Raw genomic sequence first — 21,203 nt, forward strand, 5'->3', positions numbered from 1 at the left:
CCTGTGGTCCCCACACTGGCTTCGCCCTCGCCTATGGTCCCCACATTGGCCTCGCCCTCGCCTATGGTCCTCACACTGGCCTCGCCCTCGCCTGTCGCAGAACACACAGAAACTTCACCGGCCCCAGCGCTGCAAAAAAAAAAGCGCCCATAGGTGCGGGCATCTCTGGTTCATTTTCATCCAAATCAAATGTACTTTTGAAGATCGATCAAGTTTCTTTTTAAAAATACCTTCCGTCAACGGAAGACGGAACCTCAGAGCCTCAGTCCTCGGGCATTGAGGATACACAACTCCCCACCAGCATGGAGTAGATTGTCCAGGTCAGCAACAAAACGGGCCTAGGTGGGAAGAGTTGGGATGAGGGCGCGGCTTTCATATGGGCAAGTATGGACATGACATACGGCTATTTTCTAGAGTGGGAGAAGGGGAAACGTCTTCGAGGTTGTAATGCTGATGGGCAAAATGGATCATGTCAGAAGGAGTTCTGTGCTCGTGGAATTCGACGGCTCTCCATGAGGTGCGTTCGGAGGAAGGCGTTCACCTTCCCAAAGGAAAGTAACGAAATACATGACGGGCTCCTAACCTTTGTTATAGGACTCTGCCACACGTGACAGAGGAACCTAACTCCTCAGTACCTAACGCACCTTCCCTGCATTATTGCCCACGTTTATGAAGATGCCCCACCCTTCGTCTCACAACTGCCTCCCATCTCCCACCACCAAGACCATTGTCCCATTGCAACTGCTTCACCCCGACGCCACCACAAACTAGATGGCCGATTTATATCACACGCGAATTAATTCAAGTTTTCACAGAATGTAGTCCAAACTCCCAAGTTGAGCATTACCTTTTTAAAAGCTGTGGCACAATCAGGCCGAGACATTTTAAATGCAGTGTTATTCAATTACATTTGACGGATTGAAACACATAGACTCGATATATTACCATGAAATGAGTCATGGGTCATTTAAAAAGTGAATTTAATCGCACAGTCATTAGACAAATAGTATACCAGACACTTTTGAAATTGTAAATCATTACCCCAAACGCATCAATATAAGAACTGGAGTCTTAATGATTTATGATAACATTATAAAATGTTCAAGGAGAATATGCTTTTTTTCTCATCAAAATTTCTCTCTCAAAATATTTGTAATTTGCTATATTCCGCATAATAAGAAAATGTTATATTAATGCTAATGGATTTTAAATTGACAAAGTGTTTTGTCTCTTGCTTGGTATGTTAAATGTTATTAGAAAGACGAGATTGTGATGACAAAATAGATTTCTAAAAAAAAATATATACATTAGTATCATTAGTAAATCCCTGTACCAATTAAACATATTGTCCAGTTAACATGTCCCCTTTTTTGTTGGTCTATTTGTTTAGACCTATTTTGGGGAGGATGCATAATATTTTTACCAGAAACCCGGAAAAAAGGGGAATAAACATGAGGGACAAAACTGATGGCCAAGCGAATAGGAAGAATTTCTTCTGGAGCGGGGCACTCAGCCAATAGGGAATACTCCTGAAAGTGAGGGGTCGGAATGGGGTGGGGGGGGGGGGGGGTAGTTTCGCCAGAATACATGTCACAGATCTTAAAGTAGAATTAATTATCAGGAGACGCCCGGGCGGTTCCTCGAATGGGATCTTCCCGTTTGTCGTGCCAGCCAGGTTTGCGGCACCCGTGCTTGAAATATAACAATTCGAACACCCCTGCCTTGGCTTTATCCTCATGTGCTCTCTCTAATGTCTGAATAGCACAGAAGTGAAATGGTATTGGGAATCTGGGGTTGCGAGACCCCCACCGTCTTCTAATTCTTTCAATATCCCCAATCTAACAGGAACCATCCTTATTTCCCAGCTGTTACGAGGTAGAGCTGTTTGGGAGAAACATAGGTTGCAAGTGTCGTGAGACTGTGTTTTGTTCCAAGGAATGCGGACAGGTCATTGCAATGTGATAAGACCGGAAAAACTCTGCAGTTCATGCAAAGGTGCCTTTTTCTAACGTTGCGGATAACGGGGTGCTGATGGGCTCAATACACTCACAATGGTTCTCTCCCTCAGGACACTTGTCCAGTGATCATTAGGTTCTGAATGTCAATGCTGTGGCATTATCGCCCCCTCCAGGGCGCAGGGCACTCGGCACCCAGACCACTGAACAAGCCGCGAGAACACAATTGCCATTGGAAAGAGAGAGATCCCTCAGATTAAGGGCAACTTTGCAATGATCAGCCGAGCTCAGGGAGATAAAATGAGCCCCCCCCCCCCCCCCCCTTTATGGTCCTTGTAATCACAGATAACCTTCCACATTTATTCTGACGCGTGAGTCTTCATCTTTATTTAAAAAAAAGATGCTTGCAAACTCTTCAATATTAGACGGCTCACAAACGCGCAAGCACGTGTTCAATATAGCATACAGTGCATGCACGGCGAGGAACTCCACCTAGAACATTGACATCGCTGCTCTTTAACATCATGTTCCTCTCCAACAAGAGACCTCAACCACATTGCAGGGTGTGGGAAATACCTCCGGTACATTCTCCCCAAAGCTTAACTTCAACAATCTGAGCTCTTCCACAAGGGGTTCTTTCCATCAGCACGTTTATTCCTTTCATCGTTCGAAGAGATTGTCCTCAAGAGTTCAGACAAGTACAACCCCTTCCCGATTCAACACCCCATTCAGGGCTGCAGTCTCCGGAAGGGTCTTCGCAGTGTTTACTTCGAGAGATTAATACACCAGTCCCTCCGGGTCCAAGAGCAGGTATCCACGTAGGCTTTTTGGGATCGACAGCTTGGGGATGAGGATGGAGCACTGGTTTCCGAACAGCTTCCGGACCGCGAACCGACACAGGTGTTGTAAGGAGCGAGGACCGTAGACCAAGGCAAAGAGGGACTCGTAGAATGGCCGGTGCATCTAGGGAGGGGCAGAGGACAGTCACAGTGCCTTGTGGTGGGCTTGGAACAATTCAGGTTGTAACATTATAATCCAATCAGCAAAGAGACACCAAAAAGGCAATGATCATCGCAAGTCCAGGGATTCTGAAGGCAGGGATATGGGCCTGGAGGATGCTTGCCTTCATCGGCCATGGTGTGGAGTCGAAGAGCAGGGGTGTCATGTTGCCAATACATATATTACCGACCAAACGTCGGTGATACACAGTATCTTTAACCCCCCCCCCACAAACACACATTGTGGCTACGAGACCTGCTGAGTTCCTGCAGTATTTTGGTGATTTTACTACAATCAGAGCGTCTGCAGGCTTTCGTGTTTCACGTCATGTTGCCACCTTGGGTAGACCACACCTAGAATACTGTGGGGTCCAGGCCGCCACTCTGTGGGAAGGACGTGAGAACATTAGCAGAGGAGATTGGACGGGATGTCAGTGAGGTGAGGCTGTGTTTTTTCTCTCTATAGGTTGGAAGAAGATGAGTGGGGCGGGGAAAGGAGGTGGATAGATAGGGTGCAGAGCTGGGGCTGTCTAAGGCAAGAGCGCGCAGTAACAAGTTGAGGGGACAGAGATTTTGGAAGGGATATGACAGGGGATTTTTTTTTATAAAGACTGGTTAGATTCTGATGATCTGGTGGAAGCAGAGCATCTGGACAAGAATTTCAATGATCAAGGCAAAGAAAGCGATGGACAAATGTGGGTGAATGGGTCTGGTGCCCAGGCAGTCCCTGGGTTACCACGACTTATAAGTCGAATTTGTAGGTAAGTAGGAACAGGTACATATGGTTCTTATTTAGTGACAGTTATTCAAATATTTGTTTTAGTATAATTACAAGGGTAAGTAAGAGAAAAATTTAAGCCATATACAAAGTTACACACTCAACACAGTGTTAAAGGCAATGGGATCTAACGTAAAATAACGGACGTCGTTCTCCTTCCTCGAGCCTATGAACCGCTAAAGCTACGTGTAGCCCGTTTGTAAGTATGAGTTGTCCATAAGACGGATGTTCTTAACCCAGGGTCTTAATGGTACAAAGGATGGAAGTGGTGGGGTGAAGGGAGTTTTTCTGTTCTATGTGACTTTCTGGGTAGTTCAGCATCCTGAATGGGGGAAAGGTGACTGGTGGAGATCAGCCTTGTTCCACCAGGTTCAATATTCAGCAATTATTTGGTACCAGTCACTTATTGAATATGGACAAAACCACATATTGCAGTGCATGTCTCTTGGCACTGGGAGTTGCTTGTCATCTGTGGACCTCCAGGCTTCAGTGATCTGAAATCAAGTCGGGGCAAGGTTCCCATGTGAATTCAACATAGTCAATTTTAGCACACTGGCTCCAACATCACTCAGCCAGGACCCCAAAACCAAACCAGTATTTTTGAGAGCAATCTGTAACACTGCCTGTCTGCACCCAACTAATACAAGTCAAAACTTTGTAAGGATGCAAGAAAGATGCTTGCTGGAGAGAAGGGGAACCTCGAATTAATGCAACAGTAAAACAAAAGACGTTTGATGGGAAGAGTTGTGATTCAGCTCACTGTTTGGACAATGAATAAACAAAGGAATGACAGGGGGATGGATAAACAACTACATTTTACTGCTGGGTGGAGCAAGCTGGGCTTGCCTTCTCTACATGGGGAGACAAGACATCTAACTAGAAGACATTGGACAGCTAATTTCAATGCTGATATGTTCTACAACAGCAGTTTATACTGGAGAAGTCAGTTATGGGCCAGGTGAGAGACCATTGGAGACATTTGTGGAAGTTATCATTATGGACACAATTAATGCTCAGCAAAAAAGACATTGGCCAACTTTCTACAGAAAAACTGAGATGTAACCTGAGAGAGGTCCTTAACATTACAAAGAGCTAAAGAGGGGGCTGCTGAGGAGGTCTTCCACCACTACAAAGTAGTTAGATAATAAGGGCTCAAATCACTGGATGATCCTTAATAAATCCAGCACTGCATTCAGGAAAAACTTCGTGACTCATGACAAATGGGATGGAGAAATGGTTTCCACAAATAGTGGCTTGAAGTAAGGGAAAATTAGACAAATAAAGGAGTATGGGTAATATAAAGCAAGGTGTGGGAAGCTTACGTGGAACCTTGTGCTGTCTAAGCTAAAGCTGAGAGGCCTATTTGGACTTAAACAAGAAAGGTGGGGTTGAGTGCAACACTCAAATGTGCTGGAGAAACTCAGCAGGTCATGCAGCATCCATAGGAAGTAAAGGGTAACCAATGTATTGGGGCTGGGCTCTTCGTCAGGTCAAGCAAAAAGAGGCAGGAACTTGAATAAAAGGCAGGGAAGGGGAGGAGAGGATAGGAGGGTGGAAAGGGCAGGGGAGGAGGACAGGTAAGAGGACACAGGTTGGAGTGTAGAAGAGAAAAAAACAGATGACAAGAAGAAGAGGTAGCTCTCTGATAGGGAGGAAAAGGAAGAATGTGGGGAACTGGAGGAAAGGAAACAGGGATAGGGGAGAGACTAGGGATTGGGGTTAAATGGAAATTGGAGGTCCATGTTAATGTCATCAGGTTGGAGAGTTGTCAGATGGAATATAAGGTGTAGTTTCTCCAATTTGTGAGTGTGCTTGGTGTGGCATCAGATGAGGCCATGGGCAGACATATTAGTGTGGCAATGATGTGTGGAATTGATTTATATGGATGTTGTAAATTCTGTGTTATGCTAAAGATTATCATGGACACAATCTTGCAGACCATCAGATCAATCACAGGGATGAATTTAGTGCAGTAAATATCTGAAGGTTTACCTGAAGTATATCGTCGGGTACAGTTTCCATCCATGCCTCTGTGACATTGATTTGTTGGTAGGAATTAAACAAGACTTCGATGGTTTTGGGAGAAGCAGCACAACTTTTCAACACCTGGAAAAGACAGAAACCTGCAAGTGATATGTAAACTAACACTTTTCTCCAAGTTTCAACCTTGCCTTTTATACTGTTGATGGTCTGTGAGATCACTGGGAGTGTGTCTCACCTCCTTCCCCTTGGATACAGTTTCCATGGGGATCATTCACAAATTATTTTCTTGCAGATGGTGGGAGAGGACTGATCAACTATTTGACCTCTGCAGTACCTGACCTTGTCCCTTATGGCAGAGATCATCAGACTCTCTTTCCAATGAGAAGCTTGAGAATCTGCAGAAGTTGAAGTGTTTTGGAAGGCGATGTTTTGACTATTTTCAAAGGATAGGTAGCCAGATCCTCACTGAGCAAAGGGATGAAAGGTAACCAGGGTAGGCAGGAATACAGATTTGAGGTTACAATTGGGATTGCCCACAATTTTATTCATTGAAAAATCCATGTTGAGAGGTCGAGTCTCATGCTCCTTAGTCCTACATCGTGAAGGGTGCTGTATAAATGCAATAATGCAAAAAGCAAAATGAACAGATGCTGGAATGCTGGAAGATCATGGGGAGACCTGATCAAAGTTGATAACATTATGAGAGGCAATGATAGGGAAGACAGTCGGAGTTTCCCCCCCACCAGGGTAAATATTACTGGAGGGAATGCATTTTTTTGAATTTAAAAAAATATCAAAATTATTTAAACATTTTTCTTACAAAGCAAAATACAACAACCCCTTCCCCCCATCCCCTTCTCAGTATAAATCTGTACACTGCCAGGGCTTACAATTGGGTTTAAAAAATAAAGTTTTCATTGGGGAGGTCACATATTTTTAATATGGTAACTCTTTTTAAAAATTTATATCTGGGTCCCTATATGATCCAAATATGGTTGCCATATTTTTTTATAAACACATCATATTTGTTCTTTAAATTGTATGTGATTTCCCCCCCCCCCCCCCCCACATAGGTATACAACTATTCATCTCTCTCTTCCATCGTGCTATCTGTAGAGGGAAGTCAGATTTCCAAGTGATCACAATACATTAATTAGCCAGAGCTAACAAATGAAATTTGGAATTTAGTTAGTTTATTACATATTTCAATAATGTTGCCAAAAGATAAAGCGCTGGGTCATCCGTGAAGGTCACACCTATTTTCCTTGATAATATTTCAGTAATCTCCTGCCAGAAAGGTCTCACATTCACACACGACCACGTAGCATGTACAAACATTCCTATTTCTGTTCCACATCTAAAACACATCTCTGATATTTTCAATTTTGATTTATGTGATTTATGTGGGGTGAGATATAATTAGTATAGAAAATTATATTGTCCTAATCCATATCTGTCATTTATAATTGACATCATGCTATCCAAATACCAATCAGACCAGCATCTTTCCATTATTGCAATTCCTAAATCGGACTCCCATCTCTCCCTTGATCTCTTAAAAATGGTTTTGTATTTTCATTTTGGAGAGCAAAGTACATTTTGGATATAAATTTAGGTCTGTTCCCCGGCCAAGTCATTTGTTCCATCTCACTAATTTCAGATGGTGCCAAGTTTGGTTCCCATCTTTCTCTTGAGAATGACCTTAAGTGGAGAAAACAAAATAATATTCTATTATCTACTCCATACTTATTTCTTAATTGTTGAAAAGACATGAGATCCTTCCATAATAACAATTATCAACATTTCTTATTTCTTTGTCATACCACGAATTCAATATTTTATTACCCAGATTCATAGGCAGTAGTACATTTTCACATAATGCAGTGATATACCTGTTTTTTTTCCCTGATACATTCATTTATTTCTTGGCATATTCTAATCATGTGTATTAATATAGGATTATCCATTTCTTTTGTTATTGACTTAACACACCACAAATAAAGTCCTTCATCATCTCCTCTTTTATTGAATTCATGAGAAGGGATTGCTTTCTTCAAAGAAAGATGATTGAAATCTTCCTTGTCCACCTCTTTTATAGTCCTATTTTAACTTTACCAGTGCAATCCTTGGTACTTTGTTATTCCATAGGAATTGTCATACAATTATGTAATAATTTAAAGAAATTTTAAGTTAGTACAATAGGCAATGATTGAAAGATACTGTAGTCTTGGCATTACCTTCATTTTTATACAATTTACCCTTCCTACTAATGTAATTGGCAGATCGGGAGGGAATGCATTGAAGATGAGTGAAGGAATGTTTAAAAGAAATGTGCGGGGCAAGGTTTTGCAAAGTGATGAGTACCTGGAAACAGCAGCAAAGGGTAATGGTGGAAGCAGACACAATATTACCATTTAAAGGGTTCTAGATTGATACATGAATATGCAAGGTATGGAGAGATATGTATCCTGTGTTAGCGGCAGAGGTTTTGTTTCATTTGGGTATTGTGTTGGGCACAGACATTGTGGGCCAAAGGGATTGTTTCTGTAAGGCACTGTTCTATGTTCCATGAGTTCCATGCACCATTGATATCAAGGATTCTGAATGTTTCCATCATTATCTCATTTTATTTAATACCATAGAACCATGGAACACTACAGCACTGAAACAGGTCCTTCAGCCCATCTAGTCTGTGCCAAATTCTTATTCTGCCTAGTCGCATTGACCTGGTCCCATACCCCTCCCATCCATGCACATATCCAAATTTTTCTTAAATGTTGAAATTGAGCCTGCAGTCACCACTTCAGCTGGCAGCTCATCCCACAGTTCCACACTCTGTGAGAAGAATTTCCCTCTGCAGTTCTCTTTAAAATTTTTACCTTCCACTCTTAACCCATGTCCTCGTGTTGCTGTATTACCCAATGTCAGTGGAAAAAGCCTGCTTTCACTTACTCTGCTACACCCCTCAAATTTTTGAACACCTCCATCAAATTTCCCCTCATTCTCCAACACTTATAAGTCCTAACCTGTTTAACCTTTCCCTGTATCTCAGCTTCTCAAGTCCCGCAACGTCCTTGCAAATCTTCTCTGTTCTCTTTCATTCTCATTAATATTTTTCCTTTGGTTAGGTGACCAGAACTGCACAAAATGCAAGTTTTTCATTTGCCCTCTATGTATATTCCCTGTCAGTTTCAAATGGCTATGTTTGTTTTCATGTGTATTCACAGCTTCATTAATGGATCATTTGAGAATGTGTCACTGGTAGGGTTGGGTGTCAGTAGTAGGACAAGGAATGGGAGGATGGTTGGGAGTGTTGTTAAGTCTTTGTGTCCAATGCTTAGGATGTCAGGTTTATTGCTCCTGAAGATGAGCCATGCTATGAAGCTGCTTCAAGGTTCTAGTCTCGCCTCTGCTTTTGTTTGGTTCACGTCTCCTGTGACTGTTGAATCCTCAAGCCTGAAGACTGGGTGTGGACTTCCCTTATAAATAAGCAGGAAGTGACTGTAAAAAATGTAAAGCCCAAACCCCACAGGGACCTGTGGAAACATTACAAATTGCCTTCCCAAGATCGTATTATATGGCGAGCTCTCCACTGGCCACCGTGACAGAGGTGCACCAAAGAAAAGGTACAAGGACTGCCTAAAGAAATCTCTTGGTGCCTGCCACATTGACCACCGCCAGTGGGCTGATAACGCCTCAAACCGTGCATCTTGGCGCCTCACAGTTTGGCGGGCAGCAGCCTCCTTTGAAGAAGACCGCAGAGCCCACCTCACTGACAAAAGGCAAAGGAGGAAAAACCCAACACCCAACCCCAACCAACCAATTTTCCCTTGCAACCGCTGCAATCGTGTCTGCCTGTCCCGCATCGGACTGGTCAGCCACAAACGAGCCTGCAGCTGACGTGGACTTTTTTACCCCCTCCATAAATCTTCGTCCGCGAAGCCAAGCCAAAGAAGAAGACACTTCAGATTACTGGGCCAGTGCACCAGGTTCTTATGTGGCAAGGAAAAACTAAAGTGATGGACCAAATAATCTTTTAGATAAATTTACAAAGAAAAATAATTGAAGTAAGTACACTATTGTCTGGATCTGTGCACTACCCTAATCACACCCACATCAGTTCCCAGTTTGTTGACCCTCAGTTTTAAGATTTACTTCCCAATTTTATCACCGTCAATCTCTTCCACCTCCACAGCCTTCCCATATTTTGTACCCTTCCAGTTCTGGCCTCTGGTACAGCCCAGATAAATTTTTCTGCACTGAATGATTCTGTTCCTGAACGTCCATGAAGACTGGGAACTTGGAGCAATCATTGGTAATGTCATGAGATCAGTTAAATATGATGGTGAGATGCTGAACATCTGATGTGTTTGAATGTAGACAAATCTCCTGAGCCTGATCAGAAAGATCTGAGGACACTGTGAGAACTTAGAGAGGAAATTGCTGGTGTCCTAACTGAGATTTATGAGCTGTCATTAAGTACAGGTGAGGTGTCAGATGAGTGGAGGGTGGCGAATGTTTGTGTCTTTATTCAAGAAAGGCTGTAGGGAAAAGCCTGGGAACAACAGGCACGTGAGTCTAACATCTGTGGTCATTGAGTTAGTAGAGAGCATACTGAGGGAGAAGGTATGCATGCACTTGGATGGACCAGAGCTGATCAGGGTTAGTCAGTGCTGTTTTGTAACTTGGAAGCATACTTCATATATTTGACAGAATTTTTTGAAGATGTGACCAAGAAGGTTGATGAGGGCAGAGGGATAAAAATGAGACAATGCCATTGATGAACTTTGATTACAAAAGATATCAAAAAGGAAGTTGATTCAAGAGGAAAGTAGATGGAATTAAATACTTAGGAATTATGCTTGACAATAACCTACAGAATTTGCACAAATTAAATGATACCCTTGATAGGGAAGATAGAGAAGGATTTGCAGAAATGGAAAGAATTCTGATTTCTTTGGAAGGGTTAACTGAGTCAAAATGAAAGTGATGCCAAGATTATAATCGCTTCAATTTCTGGCTATTTTTTTGCCAAAAAATTTCTTTAACTTATTACATAATTGTATTTGACAATTTTATGGATTAATAAGGAGCTGAGAATTTTGTTGGAAAAATTAACGTGAGATTATAAACCTTGTCTACTGGATTTTAGAAAGTATTATTTGTCAGCAAAAGCCAGATTTCTTTCACCTTTATTTGATTCAAATTTGGATTCAAATGGGATTACACCCAATGAAAGAGGGGACAGTGAAGGATTTTTTTTCTATAAGTGGAATGTTAAGGCTATAACAAAAAAGATAGATAATCCTATATTAATACATGTGATTACAGAATGACAAGAAATCAATGAGTGCATTGGGTAAAAAGCAGGGATATCATTAAGAGCACCATTACGTAAGAATGTGTTGTTGCCTATGAATATAGATAACAGAATATTAAACACCTGGTAAAACAAAGGAGTGAGATAAGTTGAAGACTGCTCTGCAGAGGGGATTCTTGCGACCTTTGATCAACTAAAACAGAAATATGAAGTAGCTAATAGGACTTCTGTTTTCTTCTGTTAAGATCATTCTTGAGAGAAAGATGGGGCCCAACGTTAGTCCCACGTGAAATTAGTGAAATGGAACGAACAATCTGGCTGGGGAATACACCCAAATTCATTACAAAAATGTACTATGGTCTCCAGAGTGTAAGTGCAAAACCAGGTTTACAGAGGTTGAGAGAGAGATGGGAGTCGGATTTAAGTGTTGTAATACCAGAAAATTGTTGGTGTGATTGGTGTATGACATCAATTATAAATGCAAGATATGGAATGGTTCAGTCTAACTTCCTACACCAATTATATCTTACCCCACAGAAGCTACATGGATCAAAATCTGAAATATCGGAGATGTGTTTTAGATGTGGGATTGAAACGGGAACATTTTTACTTGCTATGTGGTCTTGTGTGAAGGTGAGGCCTTTTTGGCAGGATTTTGCTGAAATGGTAACAAGGGTAACAGGGGTGGCCTTCGCAGACAACCCAGAGCTTTATCTTTTGGGCAATTTTATTGAAATGAATAATAAGTTAATTAAATTCCAAATTTCTTTTGTCAAAGTAGCTTTAGCAGTGGCTAATTGTAATTACTTGGAAATCTGACTCTCCCTTACCCATAGCACGCTGTATGACTCGATGGTTCCTTCATCCTTCCTTCTTCCTTGGACATGCCTGCAAAATATCCATCTAGATATTTCATTTTTACGGATATCATCATATCAGCTGATCCCAGTGATCATTTAGAGATGTTTTATTACATCAACATGGCTGTTTAAATGTATGTTGCTATTGTGAAGTTCCCGCTTAATGGGAGAGATGTTCAATGGGGAAAACCTTCTTCACTCATCGACGGGGTGGCACACTGGGATAGCGGGAGAGTCGCTGCCCCATACCGCCAGAGTCCCTGACTCTCCTGACCGTGGGGGCTCGATCCTCCCCTCGGGCACTATCTGTGTGAAGCTTGCAATGTTCCCCTCTATGCAGGGAGAATGGAATTAACGTGGGATTAGTGGTTTAATTCTCGGGATGAACCGCCTGCATCTGATGTCATTTCATCTGCTTGTGGTGCAGCAATGGTCACTAATGTTACCTTCAAGAAGGCTGCTGGCCACACTCTATGGGATCCGTGATTGAGCAAGGTTTGTACCGTGCAGTGGGGCTCAAGCTCTTCTTTAAAAGGGGCCATCTGTATTGCACTGGCTAAGGGAGAGGAGCCGTTGTAGTCAATGGTGTTGACATCTGCCCCATGTTTCAGCAGCAGATGGACTAGCTGAAGGCTGGCATTTCTGGCGCCCTTGTGAAGTGGGCTCCTCTTCTCGCTGTCCATGGTGTTGATGCTGGCGCCGTACGCAATCAGGATCTTGCACACTTGTAGATAGTCCTTCTGTTGCTCCAGCCTCACCGCACTGGAGCAAGCACTGCTCAGTGGAGACACCCAGTGGGCATTCATGGCGTCCACAGTGGCCCCGTACCTGAGATAGAGGTGGGCATGACTATACAGACCATGTTTGGCTGCCACATGCAAAGGGGTCTCCTGATCCTCTTCGGACAACTGGTTGACATCAGCACGATACCTCAGGAGTAACTTAGCACACCTAAACAAGGGAAGGAGACCAGCAAAGCATTACTCTCCTATTTAGTTATTATTAATCCTGGGAGTGTCCTCGGCAAATCTCTGACTCCAGAGACACCTTAAAAGGTAATCTGGCAACCACTTTTTCTCCTCCCTCCTTTGGTGACTCAGAGTCAAATCTTGTGCATTTATTTCTCTGTAAAGCACCCTCTCCCATTTTATTAAAGTCACCACATACATGTCAGGACTACGAAAACGTCAATTTTTTTTGCGCTAATTGCAACTCAACATGTATCCAATAAAAAAATATTTGTTATCTTGCTTTTCTCTCGTGCGGTCATTGAATTTGTAATAGAGCTTGCTAGTGTACTTTATGACCAATGTAGCTACAACAAGCAAGAATTTCAGTGCATTTGTGCATTGTACTTATGCGAACAAAAATAATTTGAACTTTGAATGTTGGGTACATCCCAAGAATTACTATTAGCTGCTAGCTCCCATAGGTTTGCACTCTGATGGATTTTGCAGTATTCTGCTTGCACCCTGGGCTGTGTCTGTGGCATTTAATGCCAAGTGAAAATGAATGAGTGCAGTCTCCATGCACCCTTGAAGGAGCCTTTCTTGCATTTTAAAATTTAACACTGAGTTCGCTTCTAGCCCATTAAGGCTGGCTTATCCTCATTGGATAAATCAGGAGGGATAAATATGGGTCAGGTGCAGCACTTGGTCAGGTTGGCTGCCGAGCTGTAACATGCTCTTGTACTCAATACCTCATCCAATGAAGGCAAGCATGCCAAGGGCGTTCTTCACACCAACCACTGTCTACTTACTGGTGCCACCATTTCATGCAACTATGTAGGTCACTTCTATCGCTGTTATTCGGGTCAGGTGGTTCTTGCACAGGTAGACTGGTGAGGAGAGGACCAGCAGATTCTCAGTGTCTGACGCAGACCTAGTCTAGTTACATCTTTCAGGACCTACCCAGCTGGGTTAGTGGTGGTGTGACTGAGTCCCCACCCAGAGTCCCTGGCGACTGTCAATCCCCCTTTGCTGTTTTGTCCAATGTAGAGGAGCACTGATTCATCATCTAAGGGAGGAAAGCTAGTTAGGAGGGGTCTGAAGGCATGGTCAGAATTTCACCTGTTTCACCTGTGCTGCTTGGTGGGTCTATCTTTTCAGTGGGGAAGATGGCCATGAGGATGGTGGGAGGAGACCGCCATGTGTCCGTGAGTTATGATTGACAATGACAGGCCATTGCTGTGTCACCAATCTGCAGGGTAGCTTTCCTAGTGAAGACATCCGTCCTCCAAGTGTTTGTGAACTGGCACAACAGATGAATATTCAGGTAATGGGAGAAGTTTAGGGGGAACATTGGGGAACAAGTTACCAGCTGAAGTGTTGAATATGAGCTTAATTTTAACATTTAAGAAAAATTTGGACAGGTACATGGATGGGAGGAGTGTGGAGGGATATGGACTGGGTGCAGGTCAGTGGGACTAGGCAGAATAATAATTTGGCAGAGGGTAGAAGGGCACAGGCCACCAGGTTCAGAAATAGCTGCTACCCCTCCATCATCAGACTCCTCAATGACAAACTCAATCAGGGACTCATTTAAGGACTCTTGTGCACTTTATTGATTTTCTTTTTGTTCTCTCTGTATTGCACAGTCAGTTTGTTTACATGATTTTGCTGTGTACAGTTTTTTTTTGCACTACCAAAGAGTGGAAAAAGGAATCTCAGAGTTGTATGAACTCGGACAACAAATCTGAAATTGTAAAATCTGAATGGCCTGTTTGCTGTGTTGTATTGTTCTATAGTTCTATGGCTCCATGGAATCAGAATTGTCATGAACATGTCACAAAATGTTTTGTGGCAACATCACATGTCGAAACAGCAGCGAAGATGGGGTTAAACAGGAGAGTCTACAGATGCTGCGGTCGAGTGCAATACACAAACGTACTGGAGAAAATCAGCATGATCCTGCAGCATCCATAAGAAGGAAAGGGTGGCCTATGTTTCAGGGCTGAGCCCTTTGTCAGGCTTAAGCTGAAAGAGACAAGCACATTGATAAAGAGGTGACGGAAGGGGTGGAGGAGGAGAGCATGAAGGAAGGAAAGGGAGGAGCACAGGTAAGAGATCATAGATGGATACTTGGATGGATTAAATGATTGAGCAAAGTCATGGTTGAAATGTGAGCATGGTTGAATAGTGCATATTGTAATATTGAATTTAATTGGAAAAACAGGAGGGCTGAGTGTTTTTTAAGTGGGGTTAAATTGAGAAGGCGTCGATTTACAGATGTTGTGTGTTCTTGTACTTCAATCAATGAAGACTGGTATGGAGCAGGAAGTGAAGGCCGATTAAATACCGCTAGCATTGCCCAGTGCCTCCACCAATAGGAAAAAGAGAAGCAAGAGAGAATCCCTTCAGAGTCACCGTGGATTTGCCCTGTGCTCCCGCAACCTCTGCAGCCCAAAAGCCTGCAGTGTTCCTGCAGTGAACCTGGCTCCAAACTGGAGCCCACAACCTCAGTGGTCTGGGCTGATGAGCATGAGCATGGGCATTGGCATCTTGGGCACGGACCTCCATTGGCCCGTTTCTGCAGGCCATTTAAAACCTGTATGAGGGATGTCTGCATAACGAGCAGGCAGTAGGACCCCGTGGAGGAGAACTGTGTGTCTGCCAACCCCAGTCCACACCAGTGACAACGCTGCTGTTGGAGCAGACCCAGATGCCCCGTCTCATCAGCCATGGCAAGAGGAACTGAGTAGAAGAGTGAGGACATCCTGCTACAATTAAACAAATGAAATGAGATCACCTCGGAGTATTGTTCTCTTTACCTGCTGTTATCCAGACATGTTATTCAACATGTCAGACTGGAAACTGGTCCGAGAGAAGGAATTTCTATGTGCTTGCTCCTGGAGGGTCATCTGACCAGCCAGGCAGGAGGCAGGTTGAAGGTCATTCCCTCATGTCAGTCAAGATTAGATCCACCCACAGGTGAGGCTGCCATGCAGTTCGTTCTCCTAGGTCATGTAGGCACACTTGGACTGACTCATCCAGATGCCATTGGTCCTCACAGGTCATGTAGGTGTGCCTGGCCCGGCCCCTTTTGCTGGCTGCAGCATGAAGTCTACCATGTGGAGCAGATCACCTTCTTTGTTCCCTTGAGACATCGCTGAGCTCCACTCCACGTTTTCAGGCCACGGGCGATGCCGCAAGACTGACTGTTAAGGGTCTGAACCAGATTGTGAGCTGTGGGTGATGCTAGAGAACCAGCTGTGGGCTGGTACAGGGTGGGGGCTATTTGTGGCATGCAGTGGGGAGAGAGTGTAGTGCCTCACCCGTTGTAGATTTGTACCTTTTAGTTACTCAGTGTGCCATGCCTGCAAGTGAGAGACAGAGGTGGTGGGTATCATCTGTTTAACCCTCACTTCACAATCAGGAGATGCGATTATCAGTGATTAACCAGTGTTCAATGTTTGTTTTATGTACACTTGCTTTGCCTGGGTGTGTGAGGGTGCTCCCGGTTGTGACTTCCTGCGTGTGTAAATAAAGACCATTGATTTCCACTAACACTATTCTCCCCACCACACCTGCCGAACGAGCATCGATGGACTGCAACTGTTGCTCAAGCAGGCAGGTTCCTGAGATAGCAGGATTATTACAGAGTCAATTAGACCTTCATTCACTGGGAAGAACAGAGGGAGGATCTGGTTGAAATTTCAAAATCTCTGGCTGGATGGAAGGAGGATGTTTCCACTGATTGTGGTGTCTGGAATCAAGTTTCACAATCTCCGGTTACAGGATGAGAGATTTGGATCTGCGATGAGGAATTATGTCTCCACTCTGAGGAAAATTCCACCTCAGGGTGCCATGGAGTCCTTTGAGTTGTAAGGAAAGACTGGATATGCTGGGAATTCTTTCCCCTGGAGCACAAGAGGCTGCGGTGCGACCCTACAGAGGTTTATGAAATCATGAGGGGCATGGAAAAGGGGAATAGTCACCATCCGAGTTCCTAAGGGGAGTCTAAAATGAGGGGTTTGGATGAGGGGTGAGGGACATGAAAGGGCCTGCAGGAGGAAGTGTGGAGAAGGGTACAAATAGGGGTGTAAAATGAATGTTGTACGGACAGAAAAGATTTCTGATTATCACGGGCCAAATGCAGGCAAATGGGCCTAGCTTAGATGAATGACTTGGAAGGCATGGAGGAGTTGAGCCGAGGGGTCTGTTTCTGCACTGCTCTGTGAGTCTTAAGATGATATTTATGAAGGAGTTAGATGCATTTCTATATTCGAAAGGCATCAATGGTAATTGGGGTGGTGGGGCGGGGGGGGGAATAGTGGGAGCAAAGGATAGAGACAGAAAATCGGCCGTGATGAACATTGAATGGTGTGACGGACTCAAAGGGGTGGCTGGTATCTGCTTTCCTTGATGAAGGGCTAAGGCCCAAAATCTTGGTTACCTTTTACTTGATATAGATGCTGTGTGACCTGCTGAGTTTCTCCAACATGTTTGTGATTTGCACTTAGTCCTGTACCTATTTTTTAATGTTTCTACAGTGTATATATGTACTGTCTGATTTCTGGTGTGGGACTTTGGGGTGCCCTCATTAGCCTTTCCTATTTTATAATGGAAAGATCTTTTGAGGTAGATCTCCAGATGAAACGGCACCTTGAGTTTGGAAACACGTGCTTTGTCCCTGAAAGTGTTGTGATCCCTGCATTTTGCAATGCACCTGACTCCTCAGTGCCATCTACTGTCACTCACCGGAAGGACTGGGCAGTGTTGCAGAGGTGCAGGGGAGCCATTCCCTCCTCTGTCTGCAGCCTGGGGTTTGCCCCCTGCTCAAGCAGCAGCTCCGTGCAGTCAGCGTGGCCGTTGACACAGGCCATGTGTAGCGGGCTCCTGCTTCCCAGGATCAAGTTAGGTTTGGCTCCGTGCTGGAGTAGGTAGCGCAGGCATTCGGTATAGCCGTGGCTGGCTGTGATGCACAAGGGGCTAGTCAGCTCTCGTTTGTACTCCAGAGACCAGAGTCCTGCATGCAAAGAGGGAAGAGGAGTTTCAGTATCAGTATCAGTGACCCTGAGACCAGGGTCAGTTCAGCATTCTGGTTGGCGGTCTTCATCCAGGTCACCCACTATCCTGAGATGCAACCTTATCAATGTTCCTTCGCAGTCTATAGCCTGGAGTACTTTCCCTAAAGAGTAGTGACCTTCACCAGAAGGACTCCTGAAGGTAATGCCCATCACATACACATTCTCCAAAGCAATCGACATCAGGCAAGAAATGTTGGTCTTGTATCAATACACATGAACACCTGCCTTGGGTCGAAACTAAAGCCATCCATTTTAACTCCAGTGACATGTCTGTCCTCTGTCTCAGGGTGGGGCCGAGCATAAATTAGGGGACCAACGTACCATGTGCAATACACAGGTGTGCCAGAGAAACTACATAGGTCATGCAGCATCCATGGGAAGTAAAGATGAGCAATGTTCCTGGCCTGGGCCCTTCATCAAGGCCACAGGGTGAAACATTTGTTACCCTTTAGATCCCATGGATACTGCGCGTCCTACTGAATTTCTCCAGCACGTTTGTGTCTTTGGATTTGCAGACTTCCCATTTAATGACCGATGCATCACATTCTCCCTGAAGTCTAGCAGCATGAACATTAATTTTTTCCAATTTGAGCTCACCCCATCCCAATCTGGTTCAACTGTTCCCACCTCTTCTCTACTGATTCCTGTTCGTTTTTCTCCCTCTTCCCAAACTTTTTCTTCTGGTCTCTCCCTTGCCAGCATCTCTCTCTCTCTCTCTCTCTCTCTCGATCTGTCTCCGGCTACCACACCTTCTGTCCAGTACCCCATCATCTCAGAACCACCCCCCCACTCGCTTCTTCCCTTTTTTAGACATTGATTGCACCTTTTTATCCTCATCTTGGCCTTGATGAAGAATCCCTATCCGAAACGATGGCTGCCCATTTACCCATCTGACCTGCTGATTGCCTCCAGCAGCTCCATTTACTGGCAGTTTAATTCATTTGGAACATCATGACCGACCTCTGCAATACACAAACGTGCTGGAGAAACTCAGCAGGTCTCGCAGCATCCATAGCAAGTAAAGGCTGACTAATGTTCTGGCCTGACCCCTCTGTCGAGGTCTGATCAAAAGTCAGCCTGGTAATAAGTTGGAGGGAAGAGGGGAAGGAGGGAGGAAGGGACAGGGGGAGGAGTACAGGCTAACAGGTAAAAGATCACAGGTGGATACTTGTGGGACGGGAGAAGAGAAAATAGCTGAGGTGATGGGGGAGGGTAGCTCTGTGAATGGAGAAGGAAGCAGGAAGACAGGGATACGGAAAGGAGGGGTTTAATGGAAATTAGAGAAGTCAATGCTAATACTGTCTGGTTAGAGAGTTCCCAGACCGAATATTAACTGTCGTTCCACCAATTTGTGGGTAGCATCCATTTTGCAGTGCGTGAGGCCATGGACAGATGTGTTGGTGTGGGAATAAGGTGTGGAATTAAAATGGTTGGCCACTGGGAGATCCTTACTGTTGCAGTGGACAGAGTGAAGGTGCTCAATGAAATGGTCTCCCAGTCTGCATCCAAGCTCGCCAACATAGAGGCCACAACGGGAGCACTGGATGCAGTAGACGACACCCTGCTGATTCACAGAGGAAGTGCTGCTTCACTTGAAAGGACTGTTTGTGGCCACAAATGGTGGTGATGGAGGAAGTCTGGGCATTCTCTGAACCGTGAAGCTCCTTTCTCCATTTGACTTTGTCACCTTTTTGCTTGTTGCCTGCAGGAGTAGCTGAGATAGTTGGCATGGAGAAAGTGGGCCAAAGGGCTTCTTTCAGTGCTGTGTGTCCCTGTACCATGTCCTCCAGTGAGAAAACTCTCCTAAGATTGGTTGTATCTAAACCTCTACACCCAACGTGAGAACACAACCCTTCTCCCACCCCTCTGGCTTGTATCTAAACCTCCACACCCAACGTGAGAACACAACCTTTTTCCCACCCCTCCAGCTTGTATCTAAACCTCTACACCCAACATGAGAACACAACCCTTCTCCCACCCCTCTGGCTTGTATCTAAACCTCCACACCCAACGTGAGAACACAACCCTTTTCCCACCCCTCTGGCTTGTATCTAAACCTCCACACCCAACGTGAGAACACAACCCTTTTCCCACCCCTCTGGCTTGTATCTAAACCTCCACACCCAACGTGAGAACACAACCCTTCTCCCACCCTCTAGCTTGTATCTAAACCTCTACACCCAACGTGAGAACACAACCCTTCTCCCACCCCTCTGGCTTGTATCTAAACCTCCACACCCAACGTGAGAACACAACCCTTCTCCCACCCTCTAGCTTGTATCTAAATTTCCACAGGAGTTGTGAGAACACAACCCCTCTCCCACCCCTCCGGCTTGTATCTAAACTCCACCGAGTCCCACAAAGCTGATAGCCAATGTAGATACAGATCTCCCAATCCTGGTTTCAAAGTCATCAATTGTCTCTATTTTGCCCTCTCCAGCCTTAATCCTTTTCTCTTGTGTTGGTGATGGGAAGAGGGTGGGGGGTAGTGGCAGAGTCATTGAGGTATACAGCATAAAAAGCAGGCCCTTCAGCCCAACTCACCCATGGTGACCAAGGTGACCACCTGAGCAAAGTCCCATTTCCCAGTCTTTGGTCAACATCGAGTTCATTTATTATCATCTGATTGTATATATCCATCAAAACTAAACAGCATTTCTCCAGACCACGGTGGATACACATAATTCCTCTGAATAAACAAACAATATTTATTTGACATATCTGTGGTTATTATGTGCTGCGTACAGTGCGTGTACATTTGTGCACCGTGGTCAGCAGAAACACTGTTACATCTGGTTGTACAAATACAGCCAGATGATAATAAACTTGAACTTGAACCTTTCTCATCCGCACATGTCCATTGTGAGTGAAATAGTTACCCAACAGCTGCTGGATGTTAAAACTTGTTTTCTGTGGCACCTGTAGACAACCTTATATATTCCTTTACTTCTCATAGACCATCTATGACAAACCCAGGGGCCACCAGTGGTCCACAGTCTGCAGATTCTAACCCCAGCAAGGTTTGTGAATGAAGGATCTGTTGCTTCACTCATTAAAACAGGATAGTGAACACACCAGGATTAGTGTAAATGTCTGTCTCAAATAATCCTCCTGCTCATTATCAAGAACACGTTAATTATTATGATGTGGAGCCCCAGGGCTCCCGCCAATTTTCTGTAAATTAATTATGGTGTAATTTAACACTACAAAAGGCTTCTCGCTGTAAAGTGGGAGTTGTGGCCGAAAGATGTATTTTTACATTGGGCTGTGGAAACATATTA

The 21,203-nt window shown here is 44.3% G+C and overlaps 1 protein-coding gene across 2 annotated transcripts in view; it reads right to left on the reverse strand.

Annotated features, from left to right (window-relative positions):
* Positions 1 to 2,234: 2,234 nt before the first annotated feature.
* The window catches only part of asb18 (ankyrin repeat and SOCS box containing 18), a 30,482-nt gene continuing 11,513 nt past the window's right edge, over positions 2,235 to 21,203 (reverse strand). Inside the window, exons 2-5 of one of the 2 annotated variants that reach the window (XM_069930492.1) lie at positions 17,594 to 17,861; positions 12,341 to 12,845; positions 5,724 to 5,837; positions 2,235 to 2,918 (exon numbers count right to left, since the gene is read on the reverse strand). In XM_069930492.1, coding sequence (XP_069786593.1) covers positions 2,733 to 2,918; positions 5,724 to 5,837; positions 12,341 to 12,845; positions 17,594 to 17,861 — 1,073 coding nt within the window. In that variant the 3' untranslated portion in view covers positions 2,235 to 2,732. The other variant, XM_069930493.1, reaches the window with a different exon arrangement.

This window comes from Narcine bancroftii, chromosome 4, assembly GCF_036971445.1.
Source record: "Narcine bancroftii isolate sNarBan1 chromosome 4, sNarBan1.hap1, whole genome shotgun sequence".
NCBI classification, from domain to species: Eukaryota; Metazoa; Chordata; class Chondrichthyes; order Torpediniformes; family Narcinidae; genus Narcine; species Narcine bancroftii.